At 43.2% G+C, this 23,702-nt stretch overlaps 1 protein-coding gene and 1 long non-coding RNA gene across 2 annotated transcripts in view; one reads left to right on the top strand and one right to left on the bottom strand.

Annotated features, from left to right (window-relative positions):
* LOC115085726 overlaps positions 1-4,113 on the top strand; it is a 33,354-nt gene extending 29,241 nt beyond the window's left edge. Inside the window, exons 3-4 of the long non-coding RNA XR_003854936.1 lie at positions 2,271-2,359; positions 4,019-4,113. This is a non-coding gene — a long non-coding RNA (uncharacterized LOC115085726). The remainder of the gene's footprint in view (positions 1-2,270; positions 2,360-4,018) is intronic.
* Positions 1-23,702, bottom strand: part of NOP14 (NOP14 nucleolar protein) — a 289,956-nt gene that overhangs the window by 37,939 nt on the left and 228,315 nt on the right. The window contains 1 exon segment of the mRNA XM_029592043.1: positions 11,922-12,081. Within this exon segment, the coding sequence (XP_029447903.1) occupies positions 11,922-12,081 (160 nt within the window).

Raw genomic sequence — 23,702 nt, 5'->3', positions numbered from 1 at the left:
TGCCAGGGCATGCCCCCCTTTGAACGTGGTCTCCGGGGCTTCCCATTCCAGGTCAATTAGCTGCTGGACGGCTTGTAACAGTGGGAAATGACGGGATGTCTGACTGAATCCTTCTAGGAGGGGGTTAGTCTTAGATTCCCCTGAGGCACTTGTGCCCGGGATAGCGAGCTCTTTCAAGCTGTGTGTGACCAGGTCTGGAAGCTCGTCCTTGGTGAAGAAACGCCTCATGGTTCGGTGGGGTTCGGTCCCTGGGGGAAGTTCCCCTTCCTCCAGAGGTTCTGAATCCTCATCAGAGTTGTCCGTATCCCCAAAGATGGGGCATCTGGGCGGAGGAGGCACGTTTCTGGAGGGTCCCGGGATGTTGAGACCTCTGGCGGAGGCTGTGGCCGTGTTATCGAAGGCCCTGGCTGCATGTGGACGAATGTATGCAGGCCTTTGAAGAATTCCACCCAGGAGATAGAAACTGGGTCTATATTAAGAGGCTGTGTCCCTAGGGAGCCCCGTTTGAGGGAGGCTCCAGCTGGGAGACACGAGGTCCGGCGTGCTGTCCGAGAAGCCAGATCCCGGCTGGGGAGGGCCATGGGCTGAATCCCCCAGGACCTCCTCACACTGTATACATAGGGCCGTGGCCTCTTCATGCTGTACAGCTCTAATGTGGCAAGTGGGCAGAGGCCCTGAGCTTTGATCTTCTTCTCTGGTGGTGCCATGGCTTGTGTGCGTAAAATACAGAGGCTGGGTGGCTTAGTTATGCACTCTGGTGCGTCGAGGTTGTGCGCATAGAATTGGTGTGCGCTCAAGAAGATGCACGAGCCGTTGGGCGCACGGACCGAACTTATGCGCCCGGCACAGTAAGCGTGTGGCTATGCGCGTCACTGTGCGCACGGCACTTAGGCACGCGATGTGCGCACACGAAATGTGCGTACGGGTCGAGATGGCGGACAGGGTGGCGAACAGGTCAAGATGGAGACGGCGACCACGCTGACAATATGGCGACCACCTCGAAGGGTCTCCACGAGGGAAGACCCTTCGAGGTGGTTGCCATATTCATGGCGGAACTGACCGGGGCCTAGCCCTGCTAGGGCTGATCAACCTGGTGGCACTGGTGCCGGCTGGCGACCAGTGTGCCTCTTCGAACTTCAGAGACCGGAGACTTTTAAGTAGTTTTCTACCTTACCTTCTCTCGGCGCTTCCCAGTCTCGCTCCGGGTGGTCTCCGGCTGCGGGGGGAGAGGGAAAATACCTTCACCGCTGCGCTCAAAGTTGCACCCGCTGCCTCTCAGCCTCACTCGTTGTCGGGGGCCTAAGTCCACACCGAGGGTCGGCTGCTGGACCGAGGCTTACCTCCGAGGGATCGCAGAAATCACCTCGGGAATTCTCAACTGGGGGAGGGACCCAAAGGGTGTCACCACAGGAGAGCGAGGATCGTCTGTAGAAGTAAGATTTCTTCTTGTTTGGGTTTCTTTTGGTAAATGACTCTAACGCTGTGCGAGTGTGCATAGAGTCCCGAACTGCTATGGAGAAAGAAAATACTGAAGAGCTGCACTTCCTGCACTGACTGATGTCAGATTGAAATCTGATCCGTCTCCAACTGCTATCAGGAGTACACTATACCCCATTGGTCCTGAGTCCATCTGCTACAAACACGTTTAGAAGGTTACTGATGTCACAATCTGAAGTCAAAAGAAATGAATACAATCATTTGGTATTTAAATGTTGAAAAGAAGGATATACTGGTGGTTTGTTTCCAAATACTTGTGTATTAGAAACTCTTATAAGGCAAACTATATAATCACTAATGTTCTCTATCAAAATAGCTTCTCTGAAAAATCTGTGCAAAAGATTATGCCTGTAAGCTTCAAGAATTTTACTGCAAATGAACACAAAATACTACATAAGGCTAGTGGCAGGCGAAGATTTATGGCTTCATCTGGAAGAAGCGACCACCAAAGATATCTTGCTCAGTACTATTTCTTCCTAAGAGTAGAGGAGGTTTAGGGGCCCCTAATTTTCTATGGTATTTTGCAGCAGCCCAGCTTAAAGCTCTAGTGGATATATATAAAACAGCTGAGTCGAAGCAGTGGGTAAAGTTAGAGCAAACATTATTGGGGGTGATGCCTATTCAAGAGTTCCCTTGGCGATCTAGACATACCCGGTGTCCACTCTCTTTCTTCCCTATGGCTCTTTGTAATTCCACACAAATATGGGATCAGTGGAAATCTTCTTTGGTTGGCACTAATTATTTTTATCTTACATACCTATTTCATAATTCAGCTTTCCCTACAGGTATGGCATCCTAGCCCTTTTCACGGTGGATGGGAAAATATATCCTGGGCCTCGGAATTTTCCTTACCTATGCTCAGGTACGTCACTTCCTGAATTCACTTCTGAAAGTGGGTACTTTGTGTTTATCTAAATTGCTTTCTGAAAATTTCTGCAAGCGATCAGATAAACTGCAAGGTTTGACCTAAAAATTGAGCGAGTGTTGAGGATACTATAAATTTAACACTTATCGTATCCTAGAGTGGAACAGAGATTTGGGAGCACCACTAAGTGATGACGACTGGGACATAGTGTTTAATTGCACACATAATATTCTCTCTCAGCTAATTTACAAGAACATTGCTATAAGATATTATATCGCTGGCATCTAACCCCGGTGAGGCTTAATAAAATACTACCTTCTATAACTGAAAAATGTTGGAGGAAATGCGGCCAATTGGGTACATGCTTTCATATCTGGTGGCAATGCCCAGTGGTAGTGTCTTTTTGGGAGGAAATCACACATTGGTTAGCCCAAGTTATGGGGGGGGGGGGGGGTGTGTATTGGATTCTAGGCACATTTTATTGCATATGCCAGTAGAAGGGCTTAACAAGTATACTCAACATTTCTTTTTACAGGTATATATATATCTGCCTGATGCGAACTAGCTAAGGCTTGGGAAACAGCCCACTAAACCCTCTAATCTAAGCCCACTAATCTATCATTTATATATCCAATGTCGTCAGGTTCATCTCACAGCTCTGAAACAGGATCCTTAATTAGCAAGTTCACTTCCACAGACACTTCATGAGAGCACTATGTTATACTATACTCAAGCCTCTTAGAAGTTCAGCAATCTGACCATTGCAGAAGTGGATAATATGCCTTACTAGAGACTTTTCAAAGTTCTACTCAAAGTCTGTTTCAGCAGCCTGAATATGCAAGTGATGCCTTGATATTATATGGTATAACATCGTGCTCTCATGAAGTGTCTGTGGAAGTGAATTTGCTAATTAAGGATGGTTTAACATCAATTTCTTTTTGAGCAAAGACTTTTGTTTAAAACCGCAGATGATTGAGTAGACCGGGCAATCTCCTTCACTGTAAGAGATACGCCGCCAGGCTTGCTGATGCGGGTTTAACATACAAATAATATTTATCAAATCTTGGTATACACTAATTGATTATACTATATTGTTCTTGATCCCCCCTTTCTTTACGATATATTATCTAACACACTATCTGATTATCTCTGAGCAAAGTTGATAGCCCTGTAGGTATGAATCTTGGGTTGGGTGAGTTCACAGGTCAGATTTTCATCTGCTGGTTTCATTAAGTGACTAGCTTGAATTTGTAGCAGCTTTTGATAACTATCACAGAGATTGGGGGGGAGGGAGAAGATTAAAATTGCATTGTGTTGCATTGATAAGTTTTTGACCATATCTGTATGTTTTGATACTTACATCTTTTAGAAGAGTTGGCATTTTTAATTATAGTCAAAAATTTTCAATTTAAAAAAAAAAAAAAAAAAAGACTACTACAGGAAGCAGTATTTTTAGATATTACATCCTTTTTAAAAATTAGTCCTTCCTGGTTTTGTGGTTTCTCCCCCACCCCCTTTAATGGGACAGGTTAGCTAAAATGCAAACACAGACTTTTGCATATATGATGCCAAGTCTTATAGAATTTTCTTCCCAAGGTACTTTGGCTGGTAGGGAAATATCTTAGATTTACCAAGGCATTTAATTCTCTTTACTAGGGTGTGCAAAAATTTAGGAAGCCTCGTCAAGTTGTATGTTTCATTGAATCTCTGCGTGAACAGAAGCTGACAACTTCTACATGGTACAAAGATAAACATGACAACTTTCTCCAAATTTTAATGCATAATTACTATTTGCTGATTTTGAAAATAAGAAAACCGTGAATAAGGCACATGCAAAAATCTGTGCAGCCTTTCAGTGACTTCTTCACCCTTCCTTTGGCAGAAATAACAGCTTCAAATATTTCCTGTCGCCAGCTAAGTCTACCTGTTCTTGCTATTAAATTTTTTTCCACTCTTCCTTGTAGAACTTTTTGCTCAGAAATATTTTTAGGAATCCTTGAATCCTGGATGAGTGAATGAGGTCGGGGCCGAAACCAGGGCCTTGGCAGGGGGGAGAGGGGGTGTGGGCGCAAGGCAGAAGGTTCACCTAGGGTGCCCAATACACTTGCACTGGCCCTGATCTCACTGTTTTAACAGCAACTATGTATTTTTTTCCACTTTTTCACAGACAAGTTATTATAAATAATGCAGAATTTAATTTCTCTGTTTCTGCTTCTCAAATATATTAGACTGAATCTTACCTTGATAGTATTTAAAGTTAAAAACTCACTCATCACAATCACTCATTAAATTGGTTAAAAATTCTCTAGTTAGTGTAAAAAAAATAGTGCTTCTACTGTAAAATTGTCTTCTATGTTTAGTACAAGCAGTTTTCCTGAGAAAATGACAAATTTTCTTGTATTTCAGTGAGGAGTTGCCACAGTACAGTTCCTACACCTTCAAAAGTCTTCAGCCATGTCCCTAATTGTATCAAATAACTTTTTCACTGTACTACGGATCACTATACTCTTTGGTGTAATATAAAATAGTCCCATTTTAAAAGTTTCCAACTACAAGTATTCCCAATCCCCTGGTTAACCTGGTTACAATTAAATTATATTTATTTCCTTGGATTAGGATGAAATGCCCCCATGTCAGCAGAAGCTCTCTCTATAAAACTTATATTTCCCTTGACTGTCAACAACTTATTCTGCCTGGCTACAAGGCATAGCTCCCTCTAAGCCGAGCATGTGAGCGATCCCTCATACATTTTGGAGTGTTGCTTTTAAGATTTTACATGGTTGCTCATATGCTTATTTTCTGTGTGCTATATACAGAAATGCAACGCTAATACTGGCGCTCAAAAATAGTTGGGTTAAAAAAAATTCTTGCTCACACAAAAAAAAAAAAAAAAATTGTGCGCACATCCTGTCAATCCTTGGAGGGAATATTGCTACAAGACACCCTCACATCAGAAATAGCTGCTAAAGTTGTATATAAATTAGTTACATCAGAGGGAAGTAGGAGAAGCAACACCGAAGAGTAGCACATAAGACTTGCCATACTGGGTCAGACCAAAGGTCCATCGAGCCCAGTATCCTGTTTCCAACAGTGGCTAATACAGGTCACAAGTACCTGGCAGGATCCCAAGGGGTAGATAGAGTCTAAGTTGCTTATCCTAAGAATAAGCAGTGGATTTCTGCAACTCTACCTTAATGGTTTATGGACTTTTCTATACCAAAGAGCAATTTGACATTCACTTCTTACTACCAAATTTGTACTGCCTTTGACCAATCTCTCCCACCATCCACACTGAGGCCACCCATATTGTTCTTTCACCCCTTAGATTGTAAGCCCTTTGGGGATAGGGAAATACCTACAGTACCTGAGCATAATCTGCTTTGAAGTACTGAAAAGCAGAAAAAAAAATCATATAAACAAATAAGTAGGCAACTTCACTTTCTCTGTGGAGAGGCAGGACAGATCCAGTCATACAAGTGGGGACCTTCCAAGCTGAGGGCTGCAACACCATATTTGAATTTTTACTGGATACAGACAAATTGCAACCAGGCAAAAAAAAAAAGGAAGGAGAAAGTTTAAGATATTTGTTAAATGGGTTTCTTAAAACTGCTTGGCCAAAATTAATATCTTTACAAGAATCTTCAAAACAGTACTGCTTGGTAAAAATACAAGGACCAAGTAGCTGTTTTGCAGAACCTTTGGATTGAGGCAAATTGGAGATGCACTACTAAGGTTGATGTCGCTCTCACCTAAAGTGCTATAATCTTAGGAGGGGGATGCTTTCCAGACTTTGCATAGCAAAAGGAAATACATTCTCCTAGGACAAGCAGGATGGTAGTCCTCACACGTGGGTGACATCATCAGATTGGAGCCCGGCACGGAAAACTTGTGTCAGTTTCCAGAACTTTGACTGGCATCCTGAGCATGCCCAGCATGCCACTATCCACACCTCCACGTGGGGCCCACCATTCAGTCTCTTTCTTTCTGTGTAGTGTTTGCCTCACAGTTGTGGAGCTTTGCTCTTTTGAGTGTTTTTTCTTGGTCCCCCCTTCTCACCATTGGCACTTTGTTAGGCAGCATGGTAAGTTTTTCCCTTCTTTGTGGTCAATTCCCAGTAGTGCCATTCCTCGGTGACCGCTCATCAGCTCTTTTTTCATGGCGTCTTTGGGTTTTCGCCAGTGCCCCCAGTACCTGCTGATCATGTCCTTTACAGATCTGCATCCTCTGCCTGGGGGCAATGCATGACATTGCCGTTCAGCTTCACTTCAGCCCCACTGGTCTTCACCAAGTGCTTGGCCATGGTGGGTGCACACCTTGCCACCTGATGGTGCACATCTTCTCCTATTTGGACTGGATGATCAAGAGCGCCACACGCGAAGAGGCACTTCACTCCCTATGCCTAACCATTCAGGTGCTGCAATCCCTCGGGTTTATCAACTACCCAAAATCCCATCTTATCACGTCGACTCAACTGGACTTCATAGGGGCATGCCTGGATTCGACCCAGGCTCTGGCCTTTCTTCCTCACGACTGGGCGCTTGCTCTAGTGTCTCTGGCGAGTGCGGTCTGCCACAGCCGTAAGGTTTCAGCCCTACTGCTCCTTCAGTTACTGGGCCACATGGCTGCCTCTGTCCATGTTACCCCCTTCACCTGCTTATAATATGCAGACCGCTCAGGGGACCCTGCAATCGCAGTAGCAGCAAGCCTTCCAGGTCCTCAGTGTGCGGTTAAGAGTCACTTCATCTCTCCAGAACTCCTTGTCTTGGTGGAAGAGTCTGCCCAACCTGGTGTGGGGGGTTCCCTTTCAGGCCCCCTGCCACATATCAAACTGTACTCACTATGGACACCAACTGTGGGCTGGGGAGCATGTGGACAGCCTCCGCACGCAAGGTTGCTGGTCTGCTCGAGAGGCTCCATACCAGATCAACTTCCTGGATTTTCGAGTCATCAGGTATGCACTCGGTGTTTCAGGATCGCCGATCCAATTAAGTGGTCCTGATTCAGACAATCAGGTGGCGATGTGGTACAACAATAAACAGGGAGTTACAGGATCACTCCTTTTCTGTCAGGAGGCTGTCCAGATTTGGGCCTGGGCTCAGTACCAAGGAATCCTGCTCAGAGCTATATACCTGGCCGGATTGGAGAATGCAGTGGTATATTGGCTGAGTCAAGTGTTCCACACCCACAAGTGGTCCCTGGATCAAACAGTGGTGGATCGCAGTTCCCACTTCTGGGGGATTCCGGAAGTGGACATCTTCTCCCCTTGAAACTAGTAGTAAAAGCTTTTTTGTAAATTTGTTTAGAAGTGAAGTATAATTTTGTGCTGCAACACTATTTAGCAAGTGATATAACAGTATATGACACCTGATTTTTACTATTATTTTTTAGAAATTGGTGATATCCCATTGTGTTGTGTTAATTTACAAGTAAACAGAGTTGCTTACCTGTATTAGGTGTTCTCCCAGGACAGCAGGATGTTAGTCCTCACATGTGGGTGATATCATCAGGATGGAGCCCAATCACGGAACTCTTTTGTCAAAGTTTCTAGAACGTTGACTGGCACACTGAGCATGCAACCAGCAGGGGTCCCCCTTCAGTCTTGTTTGTAGCAAAAGTATGAGCGAGAAATAAAATAATAAAACGTAAGCGAACCCAACTCTGCGGGGTGGCGGGTGGGTTTCCTGAGGACTGACATTCTGCTGTCCTGGAGAACACCTGCTACAGGTAAGCAACTCAGCTTTCTCCCAGGACAAGCAGGATGGTAGTCCTCACATGTAGGTGAATAGCGAGCTACAGGATGCCCAAATAGAATGAACTAAAAACACCCAACGACATGCAACAGGCACAACAACCGGGGTGATTTTGGGTATGAGGGCAGCCTGAGTTTCACAGTGGGTCGCAGGAAGGAAGTTTGGTTGTTAAACTGGAAACAAGTTATGCAGGACAGACTGGCAGAAGCCTTGTCGAGACAATAATGAGCTGTGTGTGGAGGGAACTCCATGTGGCAGCTCTGCAGATGTCAGCAAGAAGTACAGAATGGAGGTGCGCTACTGACGTTGCCATGGCTCTTACTGAATGCGCTTTTACCCGTCCCTGTAGCGGAAGGCCTGCTTGTCGGTAGCAGAAGGAAATGCTGTCCGCCAGCCAGGTGGACAAGGTCTGCTTGCCCACCGGAACTCCCAATTTGGTTTTATCAAAGGAGACAAACAGTTGCGTGGACTTCCTATGGGCTGCAGTGTGGTCCAGATGATAGGCAAGCGCGTGTTTACAGTCCAAGGAATGCAGAGCCCGCTCACCTGGTTGTGAGTGAGGCCTTAGAAAAAAGGTAGGAAGTATTACAGACTGATTTAAGTAGAAATCAGAGACTACCTTTGGCAAGAATTTAGGGTGAGTGCGGAGTACCACATGATCATGAAGAAATTTGGTATACGGTGGGTATGTTACCAGTGCCTGTAAGCTCACTGACTCTGCGAGCTGTTATATAGCAACTAGAAAGATCCCTTTCCAAGTGAGATGTCAAAGCTCACAGGAGTGTAGGGGCTCGAATGGAGGTCGTATGAGCCGTGCTAGCACAACATTGAGGTCCCATGCCGGGACCAGAGGACGCAGTGGAGGCTTTAGCTGGAGCAAGCCTCAAGTTGGCAAATGTTGGGTCTCCAGGAGGGAAGCAGTGGTGTTTTTCTGAGGGTGAAGGCTCTGACAGGAGTTCATCCGAGTCCTGAGTGTCAGAAGAATCATCACCCCAGGGATCATATGGTGCATCTCCAGCACCATGCGGGCCTTCAGCTGGAGGTAAGGGTCCAAATCCAGCTGGATCTGGAGGTAGCACCGATGGAAAGGATGGAGGCACCAATGTGGGCACAGAGGACAGTGATAGCATCGATGGAATCGGTGCTTTTGATGGACGTTGTGGTGGCAACAGACCCGATGGTCCTGGAAGCGGTTCTGGCATTGGTAAATTTTGTTCCTCATCTGAGGCGAACGGAATAGGTATCTGTGTCGGTGGTCTTGGAGGTGCCGATGGCATGGAAGGAACAGGCACCGATGGCAATGCACCGATTAAGGTATCCAGGTGCTTGAGAAGTGGAGCCAGCATGGTAGGCATCGGGTCGAGTGTCAGATTGGAAGCTGGTGCCGGTGGAAATTGGAAACCCTGAAGTAACTGGAGTACTGCCTCTGGGACCATCCAGTCCAGTTCCTCCCGGAAGGCTAGCGTTGGCAGCACAGCCACCGTGGTTGGAGGTTCAGAGGGCACTGCTGGAGGGTCCACATGTATTAGTGAAATCTCGGCTCCCAGCACTGGTGCCGGTGGGGAACGCTTCTGTGACCTGGTCCAGAGGGGGATGGGGTCCCTTATCCCCGGGACTTCTTGGCCGGCAGTTCTGTTTATGCCGATGGTTTGTCGGTGGCAGCATCGGAAGAAGGGTCATGTCAATGGCGGTGACTGTGTTTCTCCTGATGCTCGGTCTGGTCCTTCTCTGGCACCTAGGAGGAAGATGTCGACACCTTCAAACGTGAAGAGGCTGGTGAAGGACTGTCACTGGTGTCTAGATGGCACTGAGACTTCCATGGCGAAGGGGTCGTTGAAGAGAAAGGCTTTCGACTCTGTGTAGCCTTGGCTGCAGTAGACTGAGACACTCTCTTAAAAAGGTGTTCCATCTTTTCCAAGCGGGCCCTGCGGCCTTTTGGCGTCATCTGGGCACAGATAGTGCACTGTTGGACGTCGTGAGTGGGCCCCAAGCACAAGACACATACGTCGTGAGGGTCCATAATGGACATGGTCCTTGGGCACTCGGGGCACTTTTGGAACCCGGTTGCCTTTTTTTTTTTTTTTTTTTTTAAAGAAAGGCGGCACGCGGTCGGTGGCTGTCGGGCACCGAATAAAGCACCGCCAGGAACAGACTGCAAAGGACGAGGTAAACTTACCGACGTCAACGGAGGTCGGCGGTCGATGGGGGACCCCGGAATGGGGAAAAAGTTTTAAATTTTTTAAATAAGTTTCCGTGAGGAAAAGGTTGTGAGGAATGCTCACAGAGCTTCAGAAATCCGCGAGGCTACTGCTGCGCGGAAAAAAAAGAGACTGAAGGGGGACCCCTGCTAGATGCAGGGTTGGTGGCATGCTAGGCATGCTTGGTGTGCCAGTCAAAGTTCTAGAAACTTTGACAAAAGTGTTCCGTGATTGGGCTCCATCCTGATGTCACCCACATGCGAGGACTACCATCCTGCTTGTCCTGAGAGAAAATTAAAACTGGAACGTTTGAAAAATAAGTTACAGAAACACAAATTTAAAATATTTGATAATAAATTATTTCTGACTTGGTAGTTTCCTCCTGTTCCTTCAGCCTTCCAGCTTAAATTAGAACCTGCTTCTACTAGAACCTCTCTGCTTACACAAGCCCTCATGAATAACTGTCTTGGCTCTCTCCCTTCCTCACTTTTATCCCTTCCTTAACATTTCTATATATGTTTTTGTTTTTTGACCTTTACACCTTCCCCCTGAGATCTAATCATTGTAATGACAGTATTCTGACTGAAAGGCATGGGCCACTATTTAATTCAGAATAAGCATGATAGCCAGGACCCCCACCCAGGAGTTATGAAGGCTGGGTCCCCAGTGTCCTCAGCCCTATTTAGCCCAAAGAGTAGATGTCAGGTTCAAGAATTGAACTTGGATATCTTGCACTGCTGCTGAACCATTAGACTGCCCTCTGAGTAGCTTCTGCCGTTTCACATCTTTTATTTCATGCAACAACTAGTTCAGTCGACTCCTCTTTTGGGAAATTAACTGATCGAATTCACACTTGTGGAAAAAAACCCAAAAAAAACCTTAAAAACTTGAAGACCCCAACTTTGCAGGATATTAGAGAGTCCACACACTTTGTGGGAAAGCATTTTATAAAATGAAGTTGTTTGATCCAGAACATATAATAAAACAATTACTTGACAAATTTTAATATATTTTGCAGCAAGTGAATAATTTAACAAGTCATTTTTTTCTTAATATATCTATAAAAGGTCAAAAAAGATGCAGGTGATAATTTAACAAAAAAAAGGTAAAGCAATATATTTGAGGCTGGCTTTTGAGAACTATGTACCCTTCACCAGGTCAGTGCACAATGAGATGGAAACTGCTAGAATATTCAAGTAAACTGCAAGTTACTTTACAATGGTAGTGTCTTTTTTTCCTAAAAATGTAAAAACGTTATAATGTGAAAGGATGGGGGAAAGGAAGGTTAGGGGAAGGAAGAATGAGAGATCTGTTTGTAGAGGAGTGAGAAAGTGGAGCAAAACAAATAGCTCACTCTGTTTTCTTATCTTTCTGCAAAAATTACTCCACACCCCCAAATCTTTCACTCAAACACAGCCAAACCACCAAGGTAATGTAACCTATCATTTACTCATATATTAAGATATCTATAGCTCATTCTGCACTGACCTGATGAAGGAAGAATATCTCTTGAAAGTTAGTCACATAAATGTATTAAATTAGTCTAGTAAGAAAATATCACATGCAGCTCATTTGGACTAATCTGGCAATCACACTATATTCCTCACATACCTGTAATGATTTACTTCTGTTTCACTAGTTTTGGTCAATCCATTCACGGCATGTAATGGTAGATATTTCTTGTGCCATGTTACCATATCCTCCTTGTTACTGACCAACAGCAACTCAGAATTCTTCCTATGTGGTCTAAATGGATGCACTAAAGTATATCCTGAAATACAAATTTATACAACAGATATTTGGTCAATATTTTTTGTTGGTGGTTTAACCTTCCTATTTTGGTTACGGACGTTAAATTATCACGTCCACAAGACTACTGGGTGGCAGGGTGTTAACCTTTCTCCTCCCTTTACCCCATATTGTACAGGTTCTGAATCTCAGCCAACAGGTCAAGAAATGACCATCTCAGCTCATAACTCAGACCCTCGGATCACAGTAAAAAAAAAAAAAAAAGCCAAGAATGACATTTCCGTAATTATGGTCTGAAAAAATTGCTTCTTGGCCTCCTTTTGATGCCTCCAGAATGGAGTCTGAGGCAGTCTGCTTTTGGAGTTCTTTGTTCCTCAAATCAATTTAATTATGAAGCAACATGTCTTAAGAGCTGGGGTGAAATAAAAGCTCACCATGTGATAAGATGTAGTTTATAATGCTTTCAAAAAAATTAAGAAAGCGAGCTGCAATTTACTCCAGCGACAAACTAGTTTTGTAATTTACTGAGAAAGAAATGGTTAACTTAAGATTAACACCCTGTAGGGGACACTTACAATGTGCATTACAATGGAGTGACTCATCTACAGAGGACAATTAATAAGGACTTCCTCACCCTTTACCAGATATAGCCCTTCTGTAGCTGTAAGTCCCATTGTCTGTCAGCTTTGTCAGCCCCCATTCCTTCATCTTACAATGCATTATAGTTTTGAAAACCACCACCATACAACTATTGTAATGCAATCTGCAAATTCCTAGTATGTTCAGTAAACTTCATTAGTAGCTCATTCTAACTTGAGGAAGGAGGAATGTCTTTGAAAGCTAAGTCACAAGTGTAGGAACAATTCAGACCACCATTTTCTTAAAGGAGCTTGTTCTCTCTGAACCAAACAAGATGGAAGAAAAGTCAAAGTATTATGGATGCTCTATATGCGACAGAAATGAGAAATGCAGGCATTGCAAAAGAATGCTAGGTTATAAAACATCCTTGGCACTGCAACCACATTATCTACCTTTAGCCACTGGCTGCTTGGCATCACGTCTGATTGACTGAAGCAACTGACCCTTATGCTCAGTGGAGTGAAATAAATTGGCAGGAATGCTTAGTGATGGGTGCTCTCCTCCTTTGGCACACTAAGATGGGGCAAGTTGGAGTCTGCCATTCATCCTCTCTCCTTCTCAGTGCCGGTTTGGGGATGAGTGTGTGTAGGTGACCAGACATTAAGGTGTTTTGTAACCGAACACTGTACAATTAGTTTAAAAACTAGTCTGTCCGGTCCAAAATCAGTTGGTCACCCTAAGTTCAGTGCGAAATAAATATGGTTGGGTGGGAATGTTAGTAACTAAAGATTATGATGTGGATGTAAAGGTGATACATAGGGATGTGGAAGGAAGATGTATTTTGGTGAAAACGGAACTAAACTCAGTGATTTATACTAAACAAGGTTCTTTCTATAAATTATTACAAACTGGGAGGGGGGAACTCCCACACCTGGGGGCCCGATGCAATAAAAACGTGTAGAAAACGGGTGCTCACATTGAGTGCTCGTTTTCCTAACGCACAGCCATTCGCCTCTGCTGGGCATCAGATGCAACATGGTAATGAGTTGTCCCACTAAAAAAAGGACGCACTAGGGATAAATTGTGATTCCCTAGCACGTTCTTGGCATTGGGCACCCAGGAGACATGGCTTTGCAGATTAGGAAAACGGACACTGGTAAATTGAGCATCCATTTTCCTAACCTGACAGTCATATCAAAAGGGTTTGTAATTTTTTTCACGAGGCTTTCTGTGGTTCCTCCAACTTAGTATCGCAATGATATTAAGTCGAAGAAACAACAGACAAGCAGTTTTTTTGGCTGTTTTGTTGAGGCTTACGTTGGGCGCAAGGTGATTTTTTGCATCTAGGGTACTAGCTATGAGCATCATTTACATGGCACTTAGATGTGATGAGCACTATTAGATATGTGCTGGTTTGGACACATGTTTTGGACACACTAATCCCATTAGGAGTTATTTTAACACCGCCAAAACATGTCAAGTTTGTGCATTATATTGCCTCGCCCGCCTAGTTTTTTATCTCATGGGTCTCATCCCAGCAGCTGGCCTGGGTCATTTTAAGGTAGCTAGCCAGTTTAAGAATTTTTTTTTTTTTTTTTTAGAAAACAAGTCATCTCTTTCCCTCCCCTCTCCCAGTCAGCCTTAGTACAGAAAAATGATTTCCTTCTCAGCCAACCACCAATTAGTTCATCAATGGGTCAGCAGGCCAGAAGAGCAGTGCTAGTGGCCCCTTTTCTCTCATCATCTCTACTTCGGGCCAGCTAGGGGAGGTGGAGATGAAATCCTGCTGAAGGCCTCATCTCCTGAGACCACCTAGCTGATTCTATTCGCAAGAACCAATCAAATGCAGAAGACAGGAGAACAACTCCTGCTCTGCAGATTTCTTCCTTCTTCCAGTGTACAGATTTGCTATGAGATAACCAAGTGAGGAAAAGGTATGAGTGGTGGGTGGGGAGTTGGAGTTAGGGAGGGAGGAGAAGAGGTATGTCTGTGTCGGGGGGGGGGGGGGGGGGAGGCTCACAATAAAACCTTGCACTGGGGACCAAGCGACCATTTCTCTGCCACTGCAGTGGACTTTCCTCATGAAAAACTGTAGTAATCTACTCTCAAAATATACTTAAACTCACATTCTTTGATTTTGTTACCACGAAATATTTCAGAACCAATACAAAACCCTCAGGGCTGGCCGATGCATCTTACATACAAATAATTATGCACCAGAAAAATTCAAATCAAGCCAACAAAATCCTGTTATCAATAGGTAAATTATTTAGAAAATAAAATAAGTGGCAGACACCCTCCACCCACTAACAATCTAAATTTTGGGTAGTGGACAAAAACTGAACTGGGCTCGAGGATATTTTACATTGAAAAGTTAATATTCACTATCAGATAAGATAATTTTTTATTTTCCCAGCTCAGTTTGTCTGTCTTTTTACTCATTCTTTACTCTTGTTTTTTGTGTTTGTTTTCTTTCTAGTGTCCTTTTTCTGTTTTAGTTCTCTCTCCTCTCTATCACTTTCTTCCTTCTCATTTGCTTCTCTCCTTTATCTTCTTCATCTCTTATTACTGCATGCCTTTCCTTCTGTCTTCTTTCTCCTCCATTGCTCTTCCCTTTCTTCCTACATTATCTTCCTGGACTTGCCCTCCCCCTGACAAAATCCAGGGCTCTTTCCCCTCACCATGCCTTCTTCCCTCCATCCTCATTTCTTTTTCCCTCATCTTCCACTCTAAACAGGGTACCTTCTACTCTTTCCCAGGGCCTCTGCCCCTTCATTCCTGGTCCTTTCTCCTTCTTATTCCTCCTCCCCCCATCTTGGGTTCTCTCTCTTATTCCCTCTCCCTCCCATTCCTTTACTCATGTACCCTCTCTACTCCTCTTCCACTTAGTTCCCTCATGGCCCTTTTCAGTTCCTCTCTCTTCCCCACCTCCAGCCTTCTCCTTTTTCCCTTTTTGTCTGGTCTAAGCCAGGCCCAGGTGGCAGCAGTAGCAGCAACAGCAAAAACAAACAAACAAAAAAAAAAGGCATGGAGCCAGAGCTAGCTGTGCACGCTTAAAGATCCTGCAGAGATTCCAGCCCTAGAACTGGTTTTCTTGGGCTCAGGAAGCCCATAAAATAGGAGGGACAAGGATTTCAGCAAGTGCACATTGGCTCCAGGACTGCGCCAATTTCTCTAACAGTGGAGAACTGGCTGTTACCATTTCACTGTTGGTTGAGGTTAGCTGTAGCTATGCTTCCTGCTTTTCTCCCTTCCCCAGTCCAGCAACGGGTACGATCATAGCATCAACTTTTAGCATGCAATGAAAATTGATGCTATAAGTGCTCTCTGCTCCTGCTGTTGGCCTGGGAAAAGAATAAACCAATGGAGAATAAACCAAGCTTGGCACCATCTACTTCTGCGCCAGTGCAGGGTTAAAGCACAAAAGCAAGCTTCCGCTCGGCTGCTAATTCCAACACCCAACTCAACTGTTTCAGGCCACTGCCCCCTATGCTAGTGCACAATTTGCACAACGGGTTGTGCTGGCCCTGTATGTTGTTGAGCAATGTGTGCAAGTTTACCCACATAGAGAATGGTCAATTTTTAAAAATGTCAAAAACTTCAATAAGATAGACACACAATATACTATTTAAATTAAAGAACGTCTGTAAACACTAACTTTTAAGATTACTTACAAAATATCATTATAGTGTCACTTCAAGAGGCCTAAACCAGCATATCATCTTTACTTATTACGGACCATCATAACACCCCGCAGATGCTTTAAATGTCAACATTTTCACCACTGTACACTTTGAATAATTTTTTTAAAAAATGGTCAGTGCTTATAAAACATAACACTTCTTGTGAAAGATCTAAGAACATGGATGTCAGGTTTACATCTTTGAGCACAAGGAGATCTGTTCAACAGATCTGATAGTTCTAAAAATATCTTAGAGATATTCATGTGCTAATACTACTTAACATTTCTAAAGCCTTACTGGACGTATGCAGTGCTGTATAAACAAGACATTCCCTGCTTAATAAAGTTTGCAATTTAATCAAGATAAACAAAAGCTGAAGATTGTGGCGGCTTTGTTTTATAAATGGATACATGAACTCTTGCTGCTGGTACCATACACGAGTTCTGTTTGACAGATAGTGGTCAAAAGAACATACCTCTACCATGTAAGTGTCCTTTGAAACTATGCAGATACACAGTAACCCTCTGCATATGACACACAGTTCTCCAAACTTGCAGGAGTCTCAGATATAATTTGATCCTACAAACTAAACTTATTGACATTAGAAGTTTCCGCAAACATCAGGAATCAGATTTGGGAAATAAACTTTGGGTTGTTTTTCTGCTGATAAATTTACTCCTGCCAGTAAAGTCAGGTGGTATACTTAACTTGTACATTGGCAACTAGCTTCCCTTTCATCAGATATTAAAGCCTTGGTATTATAAATGCAAAGAAACTGCATATAAAATAATGTCAGTAAGTGAACTGAAATATTTGATGAAAATTGGTATTTTTTGTACGCATATCACAAAGCTTAGATCACAAAGATGCATACAATAACTAATTCAAAATGCAATCAAAATTTAGTTTATTTATTTACTTGGCAGTTTCCTTTGGGTTTCCAGTTCAGTCAGAACAAGGGCTGGGATCTTGGCACCATGAACCTTCATTAGCAATCACCCTGGGATATATTCCCCTATTTTATATCAGCCTTTCAACTCAGCCATCCAATCAAGTTATTAGCAGGGGATCCTGAACCAGAGCTTCATCTAGAACTCTGCAATCATGGGCACTAGATCTCGCCACTAGATGTTGCCATTGCACAATAACTGGGACTCCCTTCCCCGAGGGGCTGCGAACACTGCCTCGGCATCCTCCTCAGACTTGGCTGGCAGGAGATATGATTCAGATCCCAATGTAATAAAGTGCATTAGGCTGTGTGCATGTTTTTAGGTGTATAACTTCATTCTTGATTTAACAAGTTTAACACAAATATGCCCACAGATGAAAAACCATGCTCATAAATTTGTGCTCCTCCATGCAAATCCCATGTTAATCAAAACATTCCCCAGTGCATAGCCTTAACTCATGTGTTTTGTTTTTTTTAAAGGTGGAAATTTAACTTCTGGTCGCAGGTGAAGTAAAAATTTCTGAAGCTAAGTCAAGTCTATGGAGCTGAACTGAAAGTTTATGGCACAGAGGTCCTAGACTCAGGATTGATATGCACAAAACACGATTTGCACACAAAGCATGCGCTCTGCCCATAAAACATGATTTAGGCACATAAATCACATTTTATGCACAGAGAAAGCAAAGTAGCTTACCTGTAACAGGTATTCTCCATAGACAGAAGGACAAAGCTACGCAGGTGAGCGAAATCATTTGATGGCGTAGACAATGAACTTGCTCTCTCAGAGTTCGAAAGACAAAAATCTGAGTATGTGTGGACGATCTTGCGCAGCCCCTTCTCATGAACCTCTTCAGTCTTTTCCCAAGCTAGTCTAAAACTCCAGGGTGAACTGGATGGGATTGTTTGACTGAATTGTTCTGCTGTGTATGGAGAACATCTGTTTAAAAGGAAGCAGCTTCACTTTGTCCCTAGATTAATTCATCCGCTCAAGTGGGGACTCCCAAGCTAAGGGGTGTATGAATATTTTTATATTTGCTGTATTATAAGATATGCACCAGATAGGCATATAAGTATGGACTTATGAGACTATCTGGAAGCTGCTTCCCGCTGCCAGATAGACAGAAAAATCCGAATTTATCCGGGTAAGTGGTGGCAGTAGCTGCAGCCACTTACTCAGCTAAGTCACAGTACTTATGAGGGTAAGTGCAGGCTGCAGCTGCCACTTAGCAAGATAAGTCAGTTATCATCCGGGTATAGCTTTTTAAACTTTTTAAATGTTTTTTCATAGCGCTGGAAACTTAACTCCAGTTCTAACTAGGGGTTAAGTTTCCATTTCTAAAAAAGGCACTTTGGCCAGATGCAGTCTCTCTGCATCAGAGGGGTAATGCTTAATGCTGTCATTTGCATGGGATTTCCATGCAGTTGCTAAGCAGTTCTCCCATTTGGAAACGCGTGTTTTCTCCATGCAAAACTCCTTGCTGATTTGGCAGCAAGTTTTGCCTGCAGAAAATGCCTGTTGAAGTGCATGCTGAAAGGTGCGATCAGCAGAATGAACCTTTCACCATCAGCATTTTAGAGTAATAGACTGGCACAGGGGAATAGCTAATAAGCAATGGACCTTTATTGAGCAAAAGATTGTGGGGATTGTCCTTATTCAAGTATTAGCTTGGCTTTCTTGCCAATGTTGATCAGTTTTCGGTATTATCTCCCCATTCATACTGTTTACCTTAAAACTGTGGGATAACATAGAAACATAGAAGTGACGGCAGAAGAAGACCAAACGGCCCATCCAGTCTGCCTAGCAAGCTTTCACACCTATTTGTTTTCATAATCTGTTACTCTGACCGCGGAGGTCAGGGCCCTTATTGGTAACTTTATGGTTCCAATTCCCTTCCACCCCCACCATCGATGCAGACAGCAGTGCTGGAGCTGCATCTAAGTGAAGTATCTAGCTAATTGGTTTGGGGTAGTAACCGCGGTAATAAGCAAGCTACTCCCGTTTGTTTACCCTGCATGTGCAATTCAGCCATTGTTGGTTGTCTGAATAAAAATCCTCTTTACTTAATTCCCTCTGTTGCTGAAGCAGTGAGCTGCACTGGATACTTATTCCAAGTCAAGTATCATGCTTAATTGATTCGGGGTAGTAGCCACCGTAACAAGCAAGCTACACCCATGCTTATTTGTTTACCGAGAATATGTAATTCATTCCTTGTTGGTTGATGCGGATATAAATCTTTTCTTCATTCTCTCTGCCATTGAAGCAGAGAGCTATGTAGGATGTGCATTGCAAATGAAGTATCAGGCTTAATTGATTCGGAGGTAGTAAGCACCATAACAAGCCAGCTACTCCTATGCTTATCTGTTTACCCAGACTATGTAATTCATTCCTTGTTGGTTGATACTGAATATAAATAATCTTTTCTTCATTTTCCCTGCTGTTGAAGGAGAGAGCTATGCTGGATGTGCATTGAAAGTGAAGTATCAGGCTTATTTGATTTGGGGTAGTAACCGCCGTAACAAGCAAGCTACTCCCCTGCTTTTTTGTGGAGAGGGTCTGAATGTAAGACTTCTTTGGTGGGGGTCAGGAATTATTTTCTCAGTGCTCCCATAAGCTTTAATGTTGACTTTCAACCTAGGAGTGCTTCAGCTGCTTTTCTGCAGTGGGAAGCACTAGTGATATCTCCAGTTGAGGCATTTTGTTGATTTGGGATCAGTTAGAATGGATCTTCTAAAGGGGAAATCTATATTTGAGAGTTAATGTGATAAGGCTAGAAGTTTTAAATGGTTGCTATCTAAACTCTATGCTTTGTTAAATGGACACTTAACCAATAAACCAAAACATGCGTTACCCTAGGAACAAGATTTGTGCGAGACTTTATCTGTGGGACGGAGCTCAATATCTTCCCTCTTAGTAGAGAATGATAATAAGCTATTGTATTGTGGGCATCTCATCACTAAAAGACGCCACTGAATTTATCCCTCTGTGGGAGACGATTTTTGGTGCTTCTGTGGATGTATTGGTACTCTGTATCATGTATGGTGACAATGTCCATTGGGCCAGCAGTTTTGGGACTAGATAGTGGAGTTCATTAAAGATATCACTCATATTGCCCTTTCTAAAGATCACAATATATTCTTATACGAGTACTCCTCTCCTTCTCTACAACGTCTGATTCACTAGATTTTAGCCGCTAGATGTATGCTAGTGGTGTGGAAAGAAAAAACCTACAACTCCTCCACTTTATTCTGTTTGCCAACGGCTCCATACCATCCACTACTTGGGGAAGTTAACAGCAATTAAGACTGAAAGATTTAATGATGTTTGGAGACCCTTTCAACAGTGACTTGAGGCACATCTTGCTTAATGTAGGCTTGTATTGTGAAGGTATACATGCACCCATACTTTGATTGGATTTGTTTTTGGTTTGGGAAGGGAGGGAGGGAGTTGTTACATAAATATATTTTCTATCATGGAGTAGTAGTTGTGATTTGTATGTATCTTTTTAACCAATAAGAAGAAATTCAATTAAAAAAAAAAAAAAGGAGGCAGGCATGATCTTGTTCCTGTTCCTCCCCAGTTGTTGATGTATAACATTGCTACTTGATTGTCTACCTGAATAAGGAAAACGTTGCTGGCTAACTGATCTTGGAAAGTTTTTAGAGCATAAAATACTGCTTTTAGCTCTAGGAAATTTATCTAATGAAGTTTTTTTCCTTAGCAGCCCAAAGGCCTTAGGTGCATAGTTCATGTATATAAGCTCCTCAGCCCAGGTTGGACACATCTGTAGTTAGGACAATTTGAACTGGGGGAATCTGGAAGTGTATGCCACTAGCCAGATTGCACTGAATCAGCCACCAGGACAGAGTTCTTAAGAAACTAGGTGATGCACATGCTGTCTCTAAGAAGTTATTATTCTTAGAGGCCTTCATCTAAAAATGTTTAATGCTGTATTATGTTTCTATAGGCTTTATGGGCTGTGTGCTTGGGGAGTAATATTTAGGTTTTGGATTGTTTTAATTGTTTGTCAAGATGATTGGTATTTTATGTAATCCGTTTAGCATGGCAGATCCACTATAGACAGACTATAAATACTTTAAATAAGATCTTGATTCTGGTACGACTGATGATCCATTGGGCTTTTCTCATGTGAAATGTATTTAATAGCTTTATTTTAAGTTTTAATGTATGCATTTTATGTTTTATCCTATTATGTATGTATTTATGTAAGTCATTTAGACCTTTGATATAGGCAGCATATAAAAGTGCTAAAAACTAAATAGAACATACCAAGGGAGTAACATGGACTGTTGATATCACAAGGCCAACATGTCCCATGCTGATACCTGCTGACCTATCCTTCACTGCAGAAATTGCAAGGATACTCCTCTCTTGTGGAAAGAAGGCTCTTGTCTGAATCATGTATCAGTGCTCTGATGAATTCCAGTTGAGATGACAGGCTCACGTATAACTCATAATAGTCTATGAGGAACCTTGGCAACACCAATATGATTTGCTTATTGATTCTGTAACATCTCCTTGAGACATGCTTTTGACCAGCCAATTGTCCAGGCAGAGAAACTCATGCACCACCAACTTGACATTTTGTGAAAATATGTGGTGCTGATACCAGGCTGAAGGGCAATATACAATATTGAAGGTGGTGGTGGTTCCCTAATACAAATCTGAGATATATTCTGTGACTTGGAAATACCTCTATGTGATTGTAAACATCCTTTAGATCTAGAGACCACAGTCAGTCCCCTTTTTTGATGAAATGAATCAATGTGTTCAGGGAAACTATATTGAACTTTTCCCTCTTTAGGAAGCTGTTTAAAACCCTCAGGTGTAGGATGGGACGAATCTCCATGTTTACTTTAGGATCAGGAAGTACTTGGAATAAAATCCTCATCTTTCTCCTGGTGGAATGGGCTCAAACTACATATTGTCCTCTAAAAGGACAATATAGTTTGCAGTAATTCCTGATGCTGACTCATCAACTAAGCAGGTTTCGGTGAGCGATTTGGAGGAACATCTACTAGGCACAATCAGTACCTATTTTGAACAATGCTGAGGGCCCAAATATCCAAAGTTATTCTGGGCCGATTACATAAAACCTTAGCCTCCTTCTGACAGGAAGGTCCTCTGGCATAGATATTGGATTCCTGGCAATGCTCTCTCCAATCCAGTCAAAATCTCATCCTAGGTTTGGGCTGAATGCAGGCTGTGGCTTTGGGGCCCTTTGCTGACTAGGGCAAGCACAAGGACCCCACTGCCGACGGGAACAAGAGAACAGAGAAAAATGTCTCCTCAGCTGATAGATTTCTCTTTGGTGCTCTACCAAGGTACCCCCTGAGTGAGGGGTGGATCTGGAATGGCAATGGAGAGGGTCTGAAATGTCACACAGGGGTCTTGAATCTGAGCCACTTGCTTTTTTTCTCCTTTTGAGGCATCAGCAAAGATTTTCCTCAAGGCAAGGTACGTCAGCCGGTCTCTGTTGAACATCTGGTCAGAAGTCTGATCATCTGGCTGGAAGAAACACTGCAGCCAGGCGAGTCTGTGGGTGCCAATACCTACTGGCTATGCTCTCTAGATATATGCAGTCTTGAAATCAAAGGTTAATTAGACCATGTTGTCTATACTCCATACCCTTTGCCCACCAGTGACCCCCAAGGCAACATGCTGCTTCTGAGGAAGCTGCTGTGCTGTCTACTTTACACTCTTCAGCATGTCCCACATATACTGGCTCACGAAGAGCTGTTAGGACACAATTCAGGCATTCAGCATAGCACCCTGGAAATTCAATTCTCCCAAGCAAGTTCAGGGTATAAGAACCCATCCTCTCAGACACCAAGGAATGAATTCTAGACCTCTTGGCCTTCTTGAGAGCAAATTCAATTACCATCAATTTGTAAGGCATCTGCAGCTTTTTGAATTTGGGAGCTTTCTGGACACAATATATTGCATCCTACTTTTATTAACTGGTGCCACAGAAGGTACTCTCCCATATTCTTCTTTGTGCTTTGTCAAGGATCTCATGTACATGCACTGCCATGATGATATCCTTTGGAGAATGCTCAGCATCTTTACCTTGGACTCTTCCACCTTCTACAATATAAACAGAATGACATCCACTTTTCTCTTAAAATCAGCAAATGAGAGGTCTTCCAGAAAACACTTTCTCCCTTCCTATGGAAGAGAGGGATCTGAGATGAGAGCTAATGACTCCTCCTGATCAAAGAAGTAGTCAGATCCATAGCTATAACCCAGGGCTATTCAGCGTTCAAACCAATTGATACATCGGGGGCAAAATTGTGGACAACACCCTACTAGCAGACAAGGCCTCAGAGAAGGCAGCACTTTAGTTGAGGCCTAAATCCTGATGAATTCCTGTGCCTTGGTGAAGTTTCCTCCCTCTTTGAGCTAAAGATTAA

This window comes from Rhinatrema bivittatum, chromosome 1, assembly GCF_901001135.1.
Source record: "Rhinatrema bivittatum chromosome 1, aRhiBiv1.1, whole genome shotgun sequence".
In the NCBI taxonomy this organism is placed as follows: Eukaryota; Metazoa; Chordata; class Amphibia; order Gymnophiona; family Rhinatrematidae; genus Rhinatrema; species Rhinatrema bivittatum.
The sequence above is the reverse complement of the archived record's forward strand: the minus strand, read 5'-3'. Positions and strand labels throughout refer to the sequence as shown.